Source organism: Mchenga conophoros, linkage group LG18 (assembly GCF_057382185.1).
Source record: "Mchenga conophoros isolate Kocher_MC1m ecotype Shallow Benthic linkage group LG18, M_conophoros_male_GT1.1, whole genome shotgun sequence".
In the NCBI taxonomy this organism is placed as follows: Eukaryota; Metazoa; Chordata; class Actinopteri; order Cichliformes; family Cichlidae; genus Mchenga; species Mchenga conophoros.
In genome coordinates, this window is record NC_140543.1 from 5148589 (window position 1) to 5170737 (window position 22149).

The window sequence follows — 22149 nt, forward strand, 5'->3', positions numbered from 1 at the left end:
TGCGCAAAGTACCAGACTTTAAGGCTTTGACTTGATGCCAATGGCCTGAGGAGGACAGTATTACCCTTGGACATGTGTAGTCTGCCGTCTACTCAATAGAAGAAGAAGAAGCGCGGAAATGGCACAACTGTCTTCAGTTTCTGGGAGAGTTTAACAATGAGAGACTGATGATGCAGAAGAAATCTCCGTGGTTAAAAACATTAAAAACAGTCGTCCAGGATGATGAGATCCGCCACTGGCTCAGACTGCTGTATATCAGCCGGAGACCCGAGATGAAGTCACGCAGCAGGTATGTAAAACTGTGATGTTCTCAATGAACTAACACAGGAACGATCTGAGCTCAGTCTGTAAGCTAACAGGCTAAAATCAGAGAGCAGCTAATCAAACAAGTGCGTCCGTTTTTTTTAAAGGTCAACTTTTAACAATAGACTTTCATGAGACACATCAAAACCAAACAGGGAGGGAAAGCTTCGGTTTTCTGCACTGTGCCACAGTTCGCTGTCTGCTTCGGTTCACGACGCCTCACTCCGGGGCTACAGACAGTTCTCTGCCGCCTGTGGTGCTCCTCACCTCCGTCTGCACCCACAGGCTTCCCGAGGTGGAGGCAGGCCGGCAGGGACTTTGAGAGATGGGCTTTACTTTCAAAAATACCCCTTAATCAGGGTCTAACCCTACAAGACCATCGTGCCTCCCCCACCATCCTCACCTCATTTTAAAATGTATATTTTTCAACTGAATTATATTTGGGTTCAAGAAAATGATGAAGTTTTTAAAATAACTTTGTAATGTTCTAATAAACAGTCTTAACTCGAACTAAATCAGCTCAAATCTCACAGATGTCAGTGTTATTCACAAAGCATGGAAACATAGTTGTTAGTTTTGAATGCAGCCACAGCAGGCAAACTATGGCTGCATGCTCCAAAGAACAGGAGCACAGTAACTGAACACACTCTTAGCACACTTACATCTGATTTTGGGAACAGTTAACAGATCTGAACCTGATGACCTGAGAGGTTTAACTGGGTCAAAGGTCGAGAGCCAATTGAGAACTGTCCAGTTAAACCAACTAAATGATGAAACCTTTGATTTAAAATGTCATGATCAACAGTATCAAAGGCAGCAATGAGATCAAATAGAACTAAGACTGAAACTCTGAGTCCCTAATAATCTTCAGATCACTGATGACTTTAGTTGGGTTGATTCTGTGCAATGACTGGCTGTGAAACCTGACTGGTACTTATCTGCTATGGCACTGTGAGATTTTCAGTTTAATCTACAACAATGACAAACATTTACTTGCAGCGTGAAGCTGGCAGCAGCTACCTGAATGATTTGTACTCTGAACTTTCCTAATAAGAGTATCAGAGCTCGAGAGTAACTTACACTTTCATTGTTCACATTTGTACAGTTAGTTGTAAATTTCACTCCCATATGAGGACATGCTCAGAGTGGACTATATTTGCTCAGATGTGTTTTCCTGTCATCACATTATTAACCTTTTTCCTCAGTGACCCTTTGTTCCTCAAGATCTCCCCCTAACATGAAGTGTGAGGAAGAGGAGGGCCTGTATGACCAGCAGGTCTCCAACCAGGAGAGGAACTCCAGTCTGGACCAGGAGGGCCCAGATCCTCCACAGATCAAAGAGGAAGAGGAGGAACTCTGCATCAGCGATGACGTAGAAAAGATTGTACTCAAACAGGAGGATGAAGGCCTCATCTGGACTGAAGAAGAGCAGCTCAGACAGCTGGATAACATCTGGAAACCTGAAATGAACTTACACAGCAGGGGTATGTAAAACCGTAATGGTCTTACCTAAAAATTAATATGACTTTAATTCATTCAATAAAGATATTTTGGAAACACATCAGAGTTCTTCAAGGCCAGTGTTTAAATAAACTCAGCTGATTGTTAGTCGAGGTTTTCTGAGAGCTTCGCTGCTTTTTATCCCCATATTTTAATCCTACTTTTAAATTTCCCCTTCTGTCTGATGTTTGTCTTATCATTTACATAAACATCTTTCCAACAGTAATTGGTGGACAAACTGTGATTGGTGCATAGAAATTTACTAACGTGTTAGAAGTGAGTGCATGAAATCTTATTTTAACAGTTTCCAGGTCTGGGTAAATGATATGATGATATTTCTGATGATATTTTGATTAAACTCTGTTGTAGAGTTGGAAATGGACAGCTGTAGACACCACTGCCGAGTAGTCATTCTTGTTATACTTCTATATTTATCTAAGACAAGTAATTTTGTCCATTTGTCACCTCAGCTTTCCCACAACAGCATGAATGTGAGGAGGAACTGGTTTTTGGGGACCAGGAGAGAAACTTCAGCCTCGACCAGGAGGATCCGGAGCTTCCACAGATAAAAGAGGAAGAGGAGGAACCTTGCACCAGTCAGGACGTAGATCAGCTTGTAGTGAAGCAGGAGACTGAAGGCATTATTATCTTCATGGTGGCTCCTACTTATGAGGAAAGTGAGCCAGAGCTGGACAGTGAACATCTCCTTTCTTCCAGCTCTCCTGAACCAGAGAGCAGAGATCAGCAAGACAACTTTCCTGTGTCAGAGAGTCAGCGTAAAACTGACACAAGTAAAAAGTTTGTGAAATGTGAGATTTGTGGAAAAACCTTTGAGTACAGATCCAAACTAACGAGACATATGAGGGTTCACACAGGTGAGAAGCCACATTCTTGCAGCACCTGCGGAAAAAGATTCAGCCTGATGATAAACTTGAAAACTCACATGAGAATCCACACAGGTGAAAAGCTTCATTCAGAGGATACAGTTACAAAGACACATGAGGATTCACACTAGTTAAAAGTGGGAGAACTGTCAGATGAAGCAGTCCACTGAGAAGCCAGATCAGAGCAGATCAGATGACCTCCTTCCTTAAAAAACTCTGTATTGTTTATTGTATGTAGGGGTGGGAGATATAGCCTCAAAATAATATTTCAAGAAACTTACATTTAAAAAAAATAATGTACATTTTATCAGCTCGGCAGGCAGCAGCATTTATATGTGTAAGTAAATGATGGATTTTCCATCTTTCTCTTCCAGTGAGCTGCTGTCACTGATGACAGCTTAGCTAATTCAAAGTGTGAAAATGTGGCCACCTCAAGGTGCTTGATATTGTAAGGTAAAGACCCAACAATAATACAATGAAAACAGAGAAAACCCAAACAGTCATATGACCCCCTATTAGCAAGCGTTTTGGCGACAGTGGGAAGGAAAAACTCCTTTTTAACAGGAAGAAACCTCCAGCAGAACCAGGCTCAGGGAGGGACCCCCATCTGCAACAAGGAAAGTTTTAAGTCTAATCTTAAAAGCTGAAGGCTCTGCCTCCCATTCTACCTTTAAATACTCTATGAACAACATTATAGTGCAATGTTAGTGACACGGCATACATGAAATATGAGCACATAAGTATCCTCAGGGGTGTTTTTCCTGGAAGTTTTAAGAAAAGTGTATTACAAGTGCTTACACTCTAGCTTAATATCCAAAATAACCTTGTAATGCGGAGCCTGCACAATTCTGTCATATAAGCAGAGGTGGAAAGTAACGAATTACATTTACTTGCGTTACTGTAATTGAGTAGTTTTTTTGTGTATTTGTACTTTTTAAAGTCATTTTTCAAGTCTGTAATTTTACTTTTACTTAAGTATATTTTTTAAAAAGTATTGTAGTTCGCTACGTTTTCAATCACACCCGTTACTGAGTAAATTAAAAAAACCATTGCACTTCGGAAATACTGCAGGGAATGATGGGTAGTAGAACAAATTGGCGCTAAGGTCACGTTAAAGATGGAGTCTGACATCGGTGTTATGGATCCAGTGAAAAAAGAAGCCCCGTCGAATTCTGCTGACCCTGAACTCGAAGAAACGGATGTGAACCCCTGGCCGTATTTAAGGGACCATTTCGGCTTCAAGTGCAAGAAAGGCAACAGCTTTATTATGCAGTGTAAGCTGTGTTTGCCCAGAGAGACCGAGTTAGCAGCTTTTAAAAATTCCACATCAAACCTGCGCAAGCATGTGGAGGTAAGTTAAATACAACTCGTACCGTTATGGTAGCAAAAAGGCTGTGTTCAAATTAATCACATTAAGTTAAGACATCTGTGAAGAACACAGATAACGTTGGTTGGTACTAGCAACTTGCTGTAATCGGGCACGTTGTTGTCCACGCAACTTACATTTTTTTTACTGGGTTGGTAAATTGCCAAAAGAAAATGTGTTTACCTACGTTTTTCCTGTTTGTTAATAATAAGAATTTATTTAAAAAAATAGTTAAATTAAAGACAGAAGCGGCTACTTTCTTACTTAACCCACATATGTTCACACTGCAGGCAAAAGAATAACAGAGCGCTCACTTACCTTAGATTAGTCAAAGACAGCTGACTTCTGTTACTTGTTAATTAGCACTTGCAACCTCCCGTTAACTAGCCTGTTACTGTCCAATAAAAAAAACCCACGAGGTATATTGGTATAATTTACCAGCGGTAGCTATGTAATGCATTGATGTCTTATTAGGGACATCAAAAAACTTTCTCTCAAACTTAACACTGGCCTGCCTGCCTCAGCTGCCTTCGAGCGTCTCTTTAGCTGTGCTGGACTACTGTTCACTGCAAAGTGAGCAAGGATGAACTCTACTAACTCTGAAAATCAACTGCTCCTCAAAATTAACAGGAAGTTCAGAGAGTAACACTCTAGGATGGATACAAAGGAACTTTAATCTAGAGGTACAGTAGGGCAGGGCCAAGTTTAAAAAATTCAAAAACATTTTTAAAGCAGCTGCCGTTCAGTTCAGTACTTGTTCTCTTATTTGACAGTTTAGAACACATTCTCATGTGAAAGAATGATATGGTTTTGTATTGAAAACACTGTGATACCTGACGGTTTGGTTTGGTTGATTGGTTTGGTGACCATTATCCATTTTCATGTATAGACTTGCAGTTTAACTGCCACTGCACTTTAATTTGTAAAGTTTTTCTTTTCACTAAAAAAGAACTACTTTGAGATTTATATCCCACTGTCCTTTTTTGCACTACTCAGAAGCGGCTGTCCTCCTGCTGACAGAAAAGTAACTATGTAACTTTTACTCTGAGTACATTTTAAATGAGCTACTTTTTACTTTTACTTGAGTACATTTTTAGACAGGTAATTTTACTTGTACTTGAGTAAAATTTCAGCAAAGTAATAGTACTTTTACTTGAGTAAAATATTTTAGTACTCTTTCCACCTCTGCATATAAGGAAAAGAAATTCTACCTGGTTTGTTTCATCTTGGGTCGAGCTTTTTAACCTCCTGCTTTTCCACCGTGTAGCACATCAGTAATTTCCATCCACTGACTGCTCTTGCTGTTATATGAAATGTAACTCGCGAGTGCTCCAGTGATGCATGGTTGAATCATTTGTTTACCTTTGGGTCGCACATCACTGCTGCTAGTATCTCCTGCTCACGTGCCTTCACAGCCCGGTTGTACTCAAGTGTGTTTTTGCTTAAAGTGTTGTAACAGGTTTGCTTTTTTCACTTTCAGTGGGAAAAGTTTTCTTGCATATTTTGCGAACATTCAGCTACCAAACTGTGACTGGAGCCCGACATATGGCTCTGGCTGTGAGACATGACTGGGGTTGACTCATTGGGGTGAATGCAAACACATGATGTTCCTCTAAACACACTTTTTTGTAAACATTTATACCAGTATTATTGCAGATCATATGATATGTCACAGCCCTAATTCTGTTTGTTGCATATTCCATTAAAACCTGTAATGAAGATGAAACACGTATTTACATTCATTTGATGTGATATTTGTATCGTGTTGAGCTGTGGAGGTGACAAAAAAGTTGCTGAGATGTTTTATTTTTTTGTTTAGTGGAGAGGTTTTACTCCACAGAGTCAAAGCTGGAAAGAAACACACATGAGACCAAACATTTTGTGATTTAATCTTGATTTTCATGAAGACTGAATTTCAGCATGTGCTCATCCTGTTGATTCGTATGTTGGTGTTGGTTATGTGTCTTAAAAGTGAAATAAAGATTTCTTTAAAACTTCTTGTGGCTATTTTTTTAAGGCACAATCTTTACAACATGAAACAACGTCTGTGAAGCACATTTTGTACAGTGGGCAGGGAGACTTGCCCATCACTGTGGTGGTGGGGTGGATGAGATTTGCCTGCGGTCACTTAAGGCTCTGTATGTTGTGGGTCTGTCCTGGTTGTCCTGCTCAAACATTGTATGGAAGTTGAGGTCAGTGCCTTCAGACCGGCCAACTATGGTGGTAATCATGGTCCCCTGTTTTATGAAGGGAGTGTAGAGGGTATGTTTGCACTTCAGGCCTCCCTAGGAAGGTCTATATCTGTAGTCACTTTCACTGTTTTCTTATTGCTGTTTCAAATTGTTGTTTCTGTTTGTAGCCTTTTTATTGAAGGATTTTGGTTTATATTATTAATATGTGCATTTGTTGTTATTAATAATATTTGCTTCACTCTCCATTTGATGTGTTTTTGGTATGTTTTACTTTTAATTGTTCTATGATTATGTTTATGTGTGGTTTATAATTATATTTAAGTTCTGGGTTTTTTTTATGAATAAAAGTGACTTAACTTGTCAGAGATATGAGACTTTGGGCATTTCCCCTTCTGTCTTATTCTCAGTGTCTTGTCTCCATGTTTATTTACCTCTGTGTTGCTATCTTTGTGTCTCTGTCTCTTTCTCTTCCCCTGTTCAGTGGGATTTAAGACTTCCAACAAATAATTTCAAAGGGTCAATTAAATTTTAATAAAACCATTTTACTCAACACTGCACTCGAATTTTAGCATTTTTTTTACTCAATCATAAAAAGATTCATCTTAAAAGATGTTTTAGATACATTTTTATTACTTTTCTTTCTTTCTTTCTTTCTTGTTTTTTAGCCATCAGAATTATTGTCTGAAGGCCAAAAAAGATGCCCAATTTACCAAATGGACCATCACAGCCTTGCCATATTGGTCCATTTGATCAACCTTTGTTATTATTTATTTATTTTAATTTATTTTCAGTTGTTACAGATAGGACAGACATGACTGGGGGATAGGAAGGAAGGAAGGAAGGAAGGAAGGAAGGAAGAAAAGGGGAAGAGGGACAGTGAGAAAGGGCACTTAAAAAATATCTCCCAGGTCACCTGTTGAGAGAAGAAAATAAGAGAAAACAAGCAAAAAAGAGAGCAACATAATAACACAACACCATTGCAATAATCTAGCTAAGTGTAAATAACAGTAAATATTAAATACTGAATGTGATTGTGCAGCACGCAAGATTGACATCGCACAATGTGGTTTGAGGTAGCAGCCAAGAAAGGTGTAGCTTGTGTGTGTGAACACCTGTGTGGATGAGTGCTCGTCTATTCAAAAGGCTTCTCCATGTAACGATCTGCTGGTGTGGGGAGCCATAGCCCCGTCCCCCAGGGCATGAAGCAGGCATGGAGGAGATCCAGGCCCCAGACATCCAGAGGCCCCCAGAGTGCGAGCGCCCAAAGAGGACCACCGGAGGGGCAACCGTGCCACCTTCCTGGGAAGAGCTGAGGAGAACCCCAGATGAGGGGTCACCCAACAGCCACAGAGCAGAAGCCAGAGGGGGCTGCAGTGACGTACACGTGGGCTCTGCAGGCAGCCAGCTGTGCCAGAGTGAATCGCCCCCGCAAGGGGCCCGACCGAGCCACGGGCACCAGGCCCCACAGAGCAGCCGTACCGGGGAGTGAGCTGGTACAAACCTGAGCGCCCAGCCCTGGACACCAAGTATGCACCGATGTCTGAGGGCATCAGCCACCAGCAGGGAGTGTGGTGAGGGGAAATAAGCCTCCATACCTTGGAGGGCCTGAGATGTTCCAAGGGGGTGGAGTCTAAGACTAGGCGCACACAGACCTAAACATGCATTCCCACCCTCATGCACACATATACAAATACTCGGCGCTCATCCAACCTGGATACAGACACAAATGGACACTGTACATGTACTGTACAGCACGGCCCCTCCTGAGAACCCTCAATGTCTACATGCATTTAAAACTGAGAGGTGGGCACCGGCGCCAGAGGTGAGGTTGAATACAAAGACTGTCCTCTGGACACCGTATAACATGCCCGATCCCAAGGCCCTATATGTATGTATTATGAGAGTGTGAGTAATGTGGATGTCTAGGTTGTGGAATAAAATCAGTCTGCTGATAAAACAGTGAGCACAGTGAGAAGATCTTCACTGAGCTGATCCATCTCATCTCATAAAATTGAGGCACAGGTGACCAGGAGGGGACAGAGGGGGAACGACCTTTTATTGCTTTTTTCTACAACAATTTCTTAGTTCAGCTGCAGTATTTGATATCCTGTAATGACTAAAATGATAATTTAAACTAATTTACATAAAAAGATTGTCTTTTAAATGTAAAGTTTATTTAACAACTTTAAAGGCTGAGCAGTGCTATTTTTAAATGAAAAACTCACAGGCTCACATGTTCCAGGATTGAATTAGTGTCTGATAACCCTCCCTCTTCCTGCTCTCTAACTCAGCACCTCCTCTCTGTCCACATGTTCCCTTGTTCCCTCCCCTTCTGATCTGCAGTTTGAAGATGGGTGCAACCAACATGTGGTGACGTATAAGAGCTGACAGATCCCATTCGCTACAGAAACCTATGTTGTTTAGATCAGAGCAGTTTCAGTTCTGAGGAAGTGAAACTCACACAGTCACTGACACTGTTGGGTGAAATGGCGCAGAAAAGTGTTCAGCTGGACCGAGAAACCTTCTCTTGTTCGATCTGTTTGGATCTACTGAAGGATCCGGTGGCTCTTCCCTGTGGACACAGCTACTGCATGAACTGTATTGAAAGCTTCTGGGATGAAGAGGAAAAGAAGAAAATCTACAGCTGCCCTCAGTGCCGGAGGACTTTCACAGCGAGGCCTGTCCTGGAGAAAAACACCATGTTAGCAGTTTTAGTGGAGGAGCTGAAGAAGACTGGACTCCAAGCTGCTCCTGCTGATCACTGCTATGCTGGACCTGAAGATGTGGCCTGTGATGTCTGCACTGGAAGAAAAATGAAAGCCTTCAAGTCCTGTCTGGTGTGTTTGGTCTCTTACTGTGAGAAACATGTTAAGCGTCATTATGAATGTCCTGCATTTGACAAACACAAGCTGGTGGAGCCCTCCAAGAAGCTCCAGGAGAACATCTGCTCTCGTCATGATGAGGTGATGAAGATGTTCTGCCGTACTGATCAGCAGAGTATCTGTTATCTCTGCTCTGTGGATGAACATAAAGGCCACGACACAGTCTCAGCTGCAGCAGAAAGGACTGAGAGGCAGAGAGAGCTGGAGGTGAGTCGACAAAACATCCAGCAGAGAATCCAGGACAGAGAGAAAGATGTGAAGCTGCTTCAACAGGAGGTGGAGGCCATCAATCAGTCTGCTGATCAAACAGTGGAGCACAGTGAGAAGATCTTCACTGAGCTGATCCATCTCATCCAGAAAAGAAGCTCTGATGTGAAGCAGCAGATCAGATCCCAGCAGGAAACTGAAGTGAGTCGAGTCAAAGAGCTTCAGGAGAAGCTGGAGCAGGAGATCACTGAGCTGAAGAGGAAAGATGCTGAGCTGAAGCAGCTCTCACACACAGAGGATCACATCCAGTTTCTACACAACTACCCCTCACTGTCAGCACTCAGTGAGTCTACAGACTCATCCAGCATCAATATCCGTCCTCTGAGCTACTTTGAGGATGTGACAGCAGCTGTGTCAGAGGTCAGAGATAAACTACAGGACATTCTGAGAGAGGAACGGACAAACATCTCACTGACGTTCAATGAAGTGGATGTTTCACTGTCACAACCAGAGCCAAAGACCAGAGCTGGATTCTTAAAATATTCATGTGAAATCACACTGGATCCAAACACAGCATACAAACAGCTGTTATTATCAGAGGGGAACAGAAAAGCAACATTTATGAATCAACAACAGTCTTATTCTGATCATCCAGACAGATTCACTGACAGGTGTCAGGTCCTGAGTAGAGAGAGTCTGACTGGACGTTGTTACTGGGAGGTGGAGTGGAGAGGGAGAGGAGTTTATGTAGCAGTCGCATACAAGAATATCAGCAGAGAAGGATGGATTGAATGTTTATTTGGATATAATGACAAATCTTGGTCATTAGATTGTAACAACAACATTTATACATTTTGGTACAACAACATCCAAACTCGTGTCTCAGGTCCTCGTTCCTCCAGAGTAGGAGTGTACCTGGATCACAGAGCAGGTATTTTGTCCTTCTACAGCGTCTCTGAAACCATGACTCTCCTCCACAGAGTCCAGACCACATTCACTCAGCCGCTCTATGCTGGACTGAGGCTTTATTATGGAGACACTGCTGAGTTGATTAAAGTGAAATAGACTGAAGTCTTTCATATTGTTGTAAGTTTAAATCTGTATTTTAGTTCCCTTTTAGTTTCTCTCCATCATTATTGTGGTATTTATGTGCTGCACATAAATCAGATGTCAGTCAAACATTATGGGCAGTACCTCGACATCTTCAACATGTTGTCTTGATGTTTTTACGTTTTATAGGTGGAGCTCTTTCCTGTGTCTGTTCAGCCATGGAGACTATCAATGCTTATGGATATTTTTATTTGAAAAATTTCTCCACATGACAACATAAACTTCTCTATCTTCTAAATGTTTACTGAATATTTTTCTTAGGTATTTGTATGTTGTTGTTTCTCTTCACTGATCTTAACAGAGAAGTCTACAGACCTTCCTTTATCACACAGATTTTATTCTCATTTGTACATTTATAAAGAAAACAATTAATTACAGAGCAATAAGAAATTTTAAGAAAGTGCACTATATCATAATTTATAGTAAAGTGTATTAAAGCATCGTTAGTTAGTCACTTATTTAGTTTGGAGCTGTATCATCTGACACTGTAGAAACATTTCCTCCAGCTTCAGCACAGAATGTTAAAAACAGAACTATTAATGAGAACAAACAGTAGGAACACAGTATCAGCAAACATCATGGCTTAAAATGGAGAGTAAAAATCTAAAAAGAAATAAACAAATTAGTAAAAAGGATTTCCTGTTGACATGTTATTGGTCCTATCTTGTCTGCAGCACCTCCAGGATGCTTCTTATATGTTTCTGGTTATTTTTGCACCAATTTTAGTTTTTGTCAGTAGGAAGTTCAAGTTCAACTCAGTGTGTTTGTTTGTTTTTTTCAAACTGATGCCTGACCTTGAACACCAAACATCTGTCAATAAAGCAATGATATAAAATGCTTATATTAGTACTGAAAAACTGCATATCCACTTTACAAATATAAATAATGATATAAATCCACAGCTGAACTGGAGGAGCAGCTGATCTAGTTCACTCATGTGTTTCTGGACTAAGAGTTGGAGCAAATACCTTATGATTCAGTGATGTTTGTTTTTGTTAAATATTTTGTAGATCCAAGAGTGAGTTTGACTCATGATGATGATGTTCCGAATTAAACAAAGTTGGTCACAAATTCTTCAAAGCTGTTTATTAAGAATATATTCACTTGGACTCATGAGACAGGCTTGTGATCCAAGGGAGCCATCAACTGGACAATTACTGACATGACAACAAAAAAGCTAAGTACAGAGGGGGGACAGAGGTGAAAATACTTGCTTTAAAGGATTGTAATGTTTCCTTTTAAAATAAGTCTCTAAGGTCAGACAAAGGGACAGAAACTCATAGCTTTCTACCAGCCCAATGACAAAACTATAAGTTGTTTTTTAACATCTACTTTTTCATCTATTTGGCAGTCACAGTGAAAAGTATAAACATTGGCACGCTTTGTCTTGTGATTCTGCTGTTCGTAAAAAATGACCATGCGCAAAGTACCAGACTTTAAGGCTTTGACTTGATGCCAATGGCCTGAGGAGGACAGTATTACCCTTGGACATGTGTAGTCTGCCGTCTACTCAATAGAAGAAGAAGAAGCGCGGAAATGGCACAACTGTCTTCAGTTTCTGGGAGAGTTTAACAATGAGAGACTGATGATGCAGAAGAAATCTCCGTGGTTAAAAACATTAAAAACAGTCGTCCAGGATGATGAGATCCGCCACTGGCTCAGACTGCTGTATATCAGCCGGAGACCCGAGATGAAGTCACGCAGCAGGTATGTAAAACTGTGATGTTCTCAATGAACTAACACAGGAACGATCTGAGCTCAGTCTGTAAGCTAACAGGCTAAAATCAGAGAGCAGCTAATCAAACAAGTGCGTCCGTTTTTTTTAAAGGTCAACTTTTAACAATAGACTTTCATGAGACACATCAAAACCAAACAGGGAGGGAAAGCTTCGGTTTTCTGCACTGTGCCACAGTTCGCTGTCTGCTTCGGTTCACGACGCCTCACTCCGGGGCTACAGACAGTTCTCTGCCGCCTGTGGTGCTCCTCACCTCCGTCTGCACCCACAGACTTCCCGAGGTGGAGGCAGGCCGGCAGGGACTTTGAGAGATGGGCTTTACTTTTAAAAATAGCCCTTAATCAGGGTCTAACTCACTAAAAGATGGCCACATGTCTCTCTCCAACTTAATCTCTTTCTTTTAAGTAATTGTTTTTCATTGAAATGAAATTAATTGTTCAATAAAATGATTACATTTATAATTGAATTCAAGTTAAATGAATCAAGGTGATTTTGACTTTGCTAGTTAACAGGAAGAGAAACAAACTTACACAGGATAAAATGAAATTTGGACCCAGCAGAAAAAGTCAGATCACAGACAAACAGAAACATTCCTCTTTGGCTAAAATAAAATGCAGATTATTGCTCATCTGCAGTTTTAATCATGGTGAATAATTTATGATTCAGCCAAGTAAGATTCTTCTGTGTGGAGGTTTTTCCCCTGTCAAAAGGCATTGACCATTACCTTCATCTAAACATGGAATTTAAGTCATGTAGTTGCCGTTGTTTGTTTTTAAAGAGGTCATAATATTTTTGTGATGGTAGAAATTTATCTTCAAAGTAATAGTTATAAAGTGAATTAATAAGACTTTCCAACAAAGAGAGGGAGTCACATGGTGCTTCTGAAACATTTGTACAAACCTCTCTCACATATGTGAGCAACATGCTCACAGTGTACAGCCCTGCTGACTGAGGCTGCACCTTTACCTGTCTAATCTTTTTCTTTTTACTTTGTTCCTCAAGTCCCACATCAACATGAAGTGTAAGGAGGAGGAAGATCTGGCTGGCCAGCAGGTCTGGAAGCAGGAGAGGAACTTCAATCTGGACCAGGAGGACACAGATCCCCCACAGATCAAAGAGGAACAGGAGGAACTCTGCATCAGTCAAGAGGGAGAACAGCTTGTAGTGAAACACGAGGATGAAGGCATCGTCGTCTGGAGCGGGGAAGAGCGGCTCAGACAGCTGCATAACATCTGGAAACCTGAGAAAGATTTACAGACCAGCGGTAAAACTGTAATCGCTTTTCTGAAGTGTTAACATTAATATTAAACCTACAGTTTGTATCAGTCAGATCTATTTAATGTGTATTCGTGAAAACATGACAGGGAGTTTTAAATGGACTGGTTCTTATATAGCGCTTTTCTACTCAATCTTGAGCACTCAAAGCGCTTTACAAAACTTGTGCATTCACCCACTCACTCCCATTCGCACAAGCACATTTTTCTTAGTGCTTTCTACCAACATTCAGACACACATTCCACAGATCAAAGAGCAACTTGAGGCAACTTGGAGTTAGTATCTTGCCCAAGGATATTTGAAATGCAGACTAGGTGAAGCCGGGAATCGAACCGATCAGTAGATGATCTGCTCTACCGCCTGAGCTACAGCCACCCCCAATAGTGAAGATTATTTTGAAAAATATCAAGATGTAGATCAGTTTCGAGATCAACTCCAAAATAGATCATCAGTCAGTCAGTAATAAGTGAGTTCTTTTTTGTTTGAAAGGTTTTTTTTACTCTTAATGTTGCTGAAAAATGTCAGAACTCAAGTTCTCATTTGCATCAGAGTGCACAAATAACTTCATTTTTACACACTTTTAATTTCACCTGCAAATGTGAGCAACATGCCCTCATTACAGACTTTAACTAAAACTTTATCTTCTCAGAAGTGTTTTTCTATAATTACATTTTTTTTATTGTTCGTTTAGACCTCCACCAGCAAACTGCCTGTAAGGAGGAGGAGTTTGTCGCCAATCAGCAGGAGAGGAACTCAAGTCTGGACCAGGAGGACCCAGATCCTCCACAGATTAAAGAGGAACAGGAGGAACTCTGCACCAGTCAGGAGCTGGAGGAGATTGTACTGAAGCAGGAGATCAATAGTTTTATGGTGACTTCTAGTTTTGAGGAAAGTGACCTCAGTGAATCAGAACCAAACGATGACCAGCTCCTTGCTCTTAACTTTCCTGAACCAGAGCTTGAGGAACAGGAAGAAAACCAGCATGTGGACTCGGGATCAACTAGAAATGCGGAGCTGAAGAAAAGGAGACGTCACAAAAACCGAACAGATAAGTCTCGGAGTGAAACTGATACAAGTAAAAAATCTGTAAGCTGTGACACTTGTGGAAAAACTTTTCAGTGTAAATCCAACCTGACGAGACACATGAGAGTTCACACAAGTGAGAAGCCACATTCTTGTAGCACCTGTGGGAAAAGATTCATTTGGAAATCAGGATTGGAAACTCACGTAAGGATCCACACAGGCGAGAAGCCATATTTTTGCATCACCTGTGGGAAAAGATTTAATAAGAAATCCGGATTTGAAAGTCACGTGAGAATCCACACAGGCGAGAAGCCGTATTTCTGTAGCACATGTGGGAAAAGATTTGGTAAGAAATCAGGACTAGAAACTCATTTGAGAATCCACACCGGTGAGAAAGCGTATTCTTGCAACGTCTGTAGGAAAGAGTTTAGAGACTTGTCGACTATGAAAAGTCACAGAAGGATCCACACAGGTGAGAAACCATATATTTGTAGCTCCTGTGGGGAAAGATTCAGTTGGAAATCAGGACTGAATTTTCATCTAAGGATCCACCTGAGTGACAAACCAAATCACTGCAGCACCCGAGGTAGAAAATGACCTCATGCTCCAAGTCACGGTACATTTCCTGTCCACAGCAGTGAAGGGCACTCTATGTTGTTTGTTCCAGCCCTGACTTTATGTTTCTCTAAGTTTGATATTTTTTTTATTGGTCTTTAAAGGTGACACAAATATTTATTGAACATGGATGCTCTTTTAATATTTACCACAGAAACTTGTATTTCTTCTTCAGTATAGAAGAAAACAAACATGAAAATGAGTTTTTCATCACTTGTTCCTTGTAACAACCATGATGTGATTCCTTTTTATCAGCCAATAAATAAGTTTTGATACACAGGACTAAAGATTTAAAAAAGTTCAAGACAAGTATACAATTTTTATTTAAATATGTTTTCTTTGTGATTTATGTTAATGAAGGTTATACTTCAGTATGGCTTTGACCTGGTTGTCCTGGTTATTCTTAGCAACATGTTGCAAGATTTGATTAAAATGTTTGTGACTAATTTTGTGTATTGTGTAATCCCTGCTAAATAAAAGCAGTTAAATGTGCTATATTGGCTCATGATAAGTGTTTATATCATTTTGCCTAAATGCAAGTAAACTCAATGTTTGCCAACTCTGTGTGTGCAGTTTGCTTCATAAGTACAGTAACAGAACTTGAACTACATGGAGCCTATTTTGATTACATCATTACAGATGTAGATATTATTCATAGTTCATATTTCACAGTGTGCTGCAATCTTCTCCACAGACCTGCATTGCTCTCTGTTCAGACCCGTCATCTTCAAGATGTCCACTAGATGTCGTCAGAGTTCCCCCACTTTCCTCATCTATTGTGTTGCCATTACCTGAGCCTGCTTAAAACCTACAGTCCTTTACATATGGGTTCATTCAGGGTCATGTTTAGTGGGCAGGTTTAGTGCGATGAAGGAAACTCGTTTTCTTTAACTTTACCTGTCAGTAAGTAACTGGAGTAACAGACTCACTGATTCCTCCCCACCTGCTGGACATGAACCAGCTGACTGACACTTGTTTTCATTTTCTCATTCATAAAGTTGCTACCAGTTCAATTCATTTATATTTATATATAGTGCCAAAAAAACAACAGTTGCCTCAAGGTGCTTTATATTGTAAGGTAAAGAATGTAAAAACCTCCACAATTGAACAAGCTGAAAAGAGCAAATGCTTGGCAGCAGTGGCAGAAACAGGCTGTCTGTCGTAATCACTGTAAAACACTAATCACTGGTCAGTCATTTGTTGTGTTGCAATCGGTTACACTGAGGGAAAAAATTTCACAACTGGATCTCGGAGATAATGTGAATATTTGTGAAAATATGTGAAGATGAGGCTGAAATAACTCTGAGACTCTAAAACATGATGAAATGCTTACATATTGAAATGTGTGTAGTAACATGACCTACAGCTTGTTTAAGAACTCGTGATTTTTTTCCCCTGTTGGCATAAGGTGAAATCCTGCATAAAGGAGGTGACCTTTGCTCCCTGACTCAGACGTGATAAACATGACCCAAATCATTCACGTTGGTGCCAAATAATGTTTTGTTAAAGTTTAACAAGCTTTCCCAGCCTGAAACTGCCAGACAAACAAATCACCTGTTGGAGATGCTGGTTTAGCTCCCTGGGTAAAGTGGGTGACCCAGATGCTAAAGCCCAGCTATGACTCCTGCCTGAGGACTTTTAGTCTTGGTTTGCATCCAACTTTTCTGCCACAATAGTTCAATTTTCTTAATAAAACACCAAATTACAACAAGTTACCTCGAGGCAGTTTATATTGAAGGCACTTTATTCGAAGGTAAAGATCCGACAATAATACAGAGAAACAACAGGTAGAAGCAATGGAAGATTGAAAATAACGGTTGTCATTACTTTTCATTCAGTCATAAGATACAGAAACACCATCTGTTGTGTGTAAAGATGAACAGTAGGGGTAGGGTGATTTTCACCAGATCAAAGCCATGGATTCAAAATTATGGTTTGGTGCTGTTGAGTACCTGGATAGAAAATGCACATGTGGAATGGTAGAAAGTGTTCAGCATGCTTTGATGATCTGCTTCAACTATGCTGGGGTGAGCATTACAGACTGCTTCTTAAATTTAATAACCAAATTGCATCAATGGGGAACTATAAATTCTACATTTGGATTTCTGATTATTATTTCTGGCTGATTTTCATTAGATCGACCTGAGTAGGGCAGCGACAGATGTGTGCGGTCCAGAAGTAGAAGAAGAAGAAAGAGGAGAGCAGAAATGATGACATTCTAGGCTCGCTTTTCACCTTTGATGTACTCTTAGCAGGAAGACTTTGGTTTGGTGATGTGTTAGAGATAATTTAGTGGTTGAAGCTACTGTGGACTGACCAGATCTGCCATCAGCTCAGAGTGCTGGATATCACCGCAAACCTGAGACAAAGTCATACAGAACAGGTGTGTAAAACTGTGATGGTGTCAGTGAAATAACACTGACTCATGCAGGACTCTGATAAAAACTCAGCTTGTGGGCTAACAGACTAAAATCAAAGAATGCTTTGATTTTAGTTTGTTAATTTGATTTTAGTCTGAAAAAAGGACAAGTGACGGACAAGGTAAGCGACTCATGTTGTAACTGACGTCAGACGCCGGAGATTGTTGGCGGAAAATTAAAGCAAATGGTAGTTTAGATTTGAACAAATTCATTTAAGCTTCAGTAGGGGAGACCGGGGATAGTTGTAACATTTTTGACATTTCTGTCTGTAAATTGGAGCTCTTTTAAGGTAGTGGATTCAAAATGTAATGCAAAGTATTTACATGTCTCTGCTATTAAATAGTGCAGCTATTTTCTCTGCAGCACAATTACTCATTGCATGGTATGGTCTCAAACACGAAGAGTGAAATGTTACAATTAACCCCCTAGTCTGGGTTAGTTGTAACATATCCTGGGGTGAAATGTAACACAATGAAATAAGGGTACTAACAAAACATTAACATGTAATCTTTGTTTATTCAACACATGAATGCACTTAGAGCCATTTATGTAATTATGTGTGTGTGTGACAGAATGCAGAAATCCAGCTTTTGAACATATTCCAACCCCCCAAAAAAGACAAATTATGGAATTTTCTGCAACTGAATATTTCATTAATTTTGGTTGGTCTTCCTTGAGTTTGGCCTCATTGGCTCAGTGGGCATTATAACCGACAACTCTTGCACCAATTTTGAACATAACAATGAAGCTGAAAAAATGTAGTTGTTCACCAGCATCGCAATTCCATTACTTTTTATCATGGCTTACCTTGGTGTGGTTTGCAAAGTGCTTCAGAAAGATGAGGAAATCTGTTTCTTGCACCCATCCTGATTTATTTCCACTACCAGTACTTCCTACTGGTCCATCTCTGACACAGTGGTCTGCATAATGTATGTGTGGGAACACAAACAGTGGAGGAATTGTGTTGCCAATGGCATTAACCGCATATACAAAAGCGACCAGTGAACCTCTCTCTGCTGATGTCGTTGCCCCAACTTGTTTAATATAAGTTAAAGTAAAAGTGTGGTAAGTTGTAACATCTGCATTATTGTTACAACTAACCCAGACTGTTGCTGTTACAACTGACCCAGACTCCTATAGCCATGAACTAGCTAACATTACAGCCAACGGCTAAAACATTAGCACTAAAGACTTACACAGAATATATCCCCATAGACATACAAATAACATAATTTAAGTTTGATGAGTTTAACTGCAAAGCAGATAATGCTATTAGAAATTGAAATAAAGTAGAAAAACTTACTTTTTTTCATGTTAAATTGTCTGTGTTTGACAAAATGTGCTGATTTTTCACATGTGATAGCAGAACTGAATTGGGCATGCACAGGATGAGTCACATCATTTGAAACTTAGCCTTGATTGGAGAAATTGGAAGTGTTACAACTGACCCACGTTACAACTATCCCCGGTCTCCCCCTATTACCAAATACACTTATCAATTGTCTTATAACTAACAATATTTGTCTAAATAATCTCCAACACCCTGGAGAACAACGGGGAGAGTTTAGAGACTCTCCAAGATTATATTGATCAGTGCTTTCAGGATCTCGTGATGAAGAAGGCCCAGTGTGCAGCTTCCCCGGCCAAAGCTGAGACGCCGTCGTCGAAAAGACAACGCCCGGCAGATTCCCCCGGCTCAACATCGCCAGCCGGCAAAGATATTGCCGACATACTGGAGTCAATCGACAAGCGATTGTCCAGTTTCGACGCAAGGCTGTCCTTGGTGGAGATTCTTCACCGAGAATTTAAATGCTTGCGAGAATCCCTGGAGTACAGCCAGCAGCAGGTGGAAACGCTTGCTGCTGAAAATGCCACGCTAAGGGAGTCGGTGAAATGTCTCACAGAAAATGTTACCCAGCTCAATAGAGAAAATAAAAAAATAAAAGAAACAGTTATTGATCTACAAGCTCGTAGCATGCGTGATAATCTGGTATTTTCTGGTATTCCAGAAGCCGCTGGAGAGGACGCGGAGACCACGGTAAAAAGCTTCATCAAAATCCACCTGAAGCTGCCGGAGGACACTGTGAAGAACATCGTCTTCGATCGGGTACATCGCCTCGGCCCCATTCGGGCTACGGCCGGGAGACCACGTCCTATCGTGGCCAAATTCGGCCACTTCAAACAAAAACAACAGGTGAAAAGCCGCGGCAGGGAATTAAAAGGAACGGACTTCAGCGTGAACGACCAGTTCCCCAAAGAGATCTTGGAACGACGCAGGGTCCTCTTCCCAATCCGACGCGGCTTCATCCAGAAGGGCTCCCGCGCTGTCATCGCTGTGGACCGGCTGTACGTGGACGGACAGCTCCACCGCGACCCCAACATCACTCCGTGGCTGTATTAACCTCACACCAGGGGCCCGTTCTTCGTACCTCGCTAAGTAAATTAGCTGGATTAGATTGTTGACGATTTCGCGTGATCCTGGATCGTTCGGTTCCCCGAAGCTCATCCGGGACTTGCTGTCATAGCAACAGAGCCGTAAGCGTAAACCTGCTCGGGAGCAGGTTTACTTTATGTAAACAGGATTAGATCGCGGCCACGCAGGTATGTCCGCTTCATTTATACGAAAGCAACAGCGATATTCCACCACTGTTTCACCATAAATAAATAACATCAATGTAACTAAAGATAATGCAGCACTTGATCCTTTTATTGATTTCACACAGATACATACAGGTCATTTCCTAAAAAAGGGAAATGTACTATTAACATTCTATTACATGTATGTGATTATTACAGATGTAAGTCATATTTCAGAGTAGTAATAGTAAATTACTTCGTGTAATCAAGATGAGAGACCACGGCTATAAAAGCGAAGGTGGATTTGGGAAGCCTGTCGCAGCCATGTCCTGTCCGTTTACGCGAGCAGCCCATTGCGGAAGGTGCAAGATTGATAAGGAGAGTCCTCAGAATTCAGCGTATATTGCGGGACAGACAGGATCCTTTAGCTCAGCGCGACAGTGTGCTCATAGAGAGATATCGATTTTCCCGTGAGGGTATTATTCACTTAACCAACTTGTTGACGAGGGGGTGCAGGACCACCACCTGTCTTTTTTTGCTCTGCCCTTTTCTTGGTTGCTGTTATAAACAAACAAACAGATTATTCCAGGGTCTCTTTCCAAGAGACGAAAAGCAATATAAGTGATAAATATTACCATTCTGTAGAATATTCTTATATTTCACTTTTACTTGTTCCCATGTTCTAGTGGGTCCTGTTGTGGCTCTAATGTTAAAGGGGATATAATATAACATATTATAATATAATATAATGTAATATAATATTGGATAATATAGTGTGATATGATAAATCTACCCTACCGCCTACTGGTGTTGGCCAGAGGGGCCGATGGCGCAATATGGCAGCCTGGCTTCTGTCAGTCTGCCCCAGGGCAGCTGTGGCTACAACCGTAGCTGCTTCCACCAGTGTGTGAATGTGAGAGTGAATGAATAGTGGTATCGTAAAGCGCTTTGGGTGCCTTGAAAAGCGCTATATAAATCCACTCCATTATTATTGTTATTATTAAATTACTTACGAGTTTAATTTGTCAGCAACTTTCTGCCAGCCCTCTCTCCTTGCTTTTGCAGCCTTTGCAGTGTTCCCTTGCGTTCTGATTAAACTCTGAAACTCCTGAAATCCCTCACTCAAGAGTTCTTGCTCTGCTGCCGAAAAATACCGAGCGCGCTCCTTCGACATTTTCGCCGACCAATCAGAGGGTTGCCGATCAATGTTTCCACTATCGATGCGTAGCCCCTTTTACGACACTCAGTGATCTCACATTACTTCATCCAGCTGTACTAATCGTCAACAGCAGGTGTGTTCGGAGAACCGGATTAGAGAGCTCACGGTTAGCGCGATGATTTGGTCTTGGATGTGTCATTTGATCTTGGATGTAGTAAGCCACGTACGAAGAACGGGCCCCAGATAAGAATCAGCTACACCATTTCCCTATCCACTCACACTAACTTGCATTAACATCTGTTTAACTTACTAGTATCAAATCGCATCTTAAAGTGTGATTTCATAGCAGAATTAACACCGTCACTCTCCGTCAGTGATTTAATTGGAATGTTTACGTTTTGTTTGTTTTTTTTTCTTCTCGTTTTTTTTCTCTCTCTCTTTTCCCCCTCTTGCTTTTATGCTGCTCACCCCTGTCCTTGGTTTCTTTCTTTATTCCTTTCACTGCCTCGATCACCTGCTTCGACACTCATCCACAAACAACACCCTTTATTTCGACACATACACACCATGCGCTCAACGGCAGCACATTTACTTCAGTCAGACAGCGCACACAGTCGTTTAGGATACACACACTTAAGCCAAGCCTACTCATATTAGTAACTATGCAAACACATAGTCAGACTCAGGGAGCATCTCGCCACACATTTTTTCTCTCTCTCCTTCTTTTTATTTATGAACAAGTGACGTATTCTCTCCACCTGTCTAAGCGACGCACACAGCATACATCCCTATACACAAACATCTATGGGTACACTGAGGTTCATTACATGGAATATAAATGGAGCTGGCTCCAGAGAAAAGAGGTTAAAAATATTTAACCAACTCAAAAAACTACAGGCAG

General features: G+C 41.0%; 3 protein-coding genes across 5 annotated transcripts; all 3 read left to right on the forward strand.

Moving 5' to 3' along the window:
* The first annotated feature begins 1487 nt into the window (after positions 1-1487).
* LOC146553008 (uncharacterized) lies at positions 1488-6490 on the forward strand. Its single transcript, XM_085255556.1, has 2 exons — positions 1488-1787; positions 2274-6490. Exons 1-2 carry the CDS (start codon positions 1541-1543, stop codon positions 2816-2818), a joined length of 792 nt encoding a protein of 263 aa, XP_085111682.1. The 5' UTR covers positions 1488-1540; the 3' UTR covers positions 2819-6490.
* Positions 6491-8434: 1944 nt separating this feature from the next.
* Positions 8435-11076, forward strand: LOC146553009 (tripartite motif-containing protein 16-like). 3 transcript variants are annotated; one of them, XM_085255453.1, is made up of 2 exons: positions 8435-9072; positions 9244-11076. In XM_085255453.1, the coding sequence occupies exons 1-2, from the start codon at positions 8732-8734 to the stop codon at positions 10397-10399; spliced, it is 1497 nt and encodes a 498-aa protein (XP_085111579.1). In that variant the 5' UTR covers positions 8435-8731; the 3' UTR covers positions 10400-11076. The 3 variants fall into 3 exon arrangements, with proteins under 3 accessions (XP_085111579.1, XP_085111580.1, XP_085111578.1); XM_085255454.1 differs by having other exon boundaries at positions 8435-8992; positions 9185-11076; XM_085255452.1 differs by having other exon boundaries at positions 8435-11076.
* A 2109-nt stretch (positions 11077-13185) lies between these two features.
* LOC146553010 (uncharacterized) lies at positions 13186-15651 on the forward strand. Its single transcript, XM_085255571.1, has 2 exons — positions 13186-13443; positions 14146-15651. Exons 1-2 carry the CDS (start codon positions 13194-13196, stop codon positions 15072-15074), a joined length of 1179 nt encoding a protein of 392 aa, XP_085111697.1. The 5' UTR covers positions 13186-13193; the 3' UTR covers positions 15075-15651.
* Positions 15652-22149: the final 6498 nt, after the last annotated feature.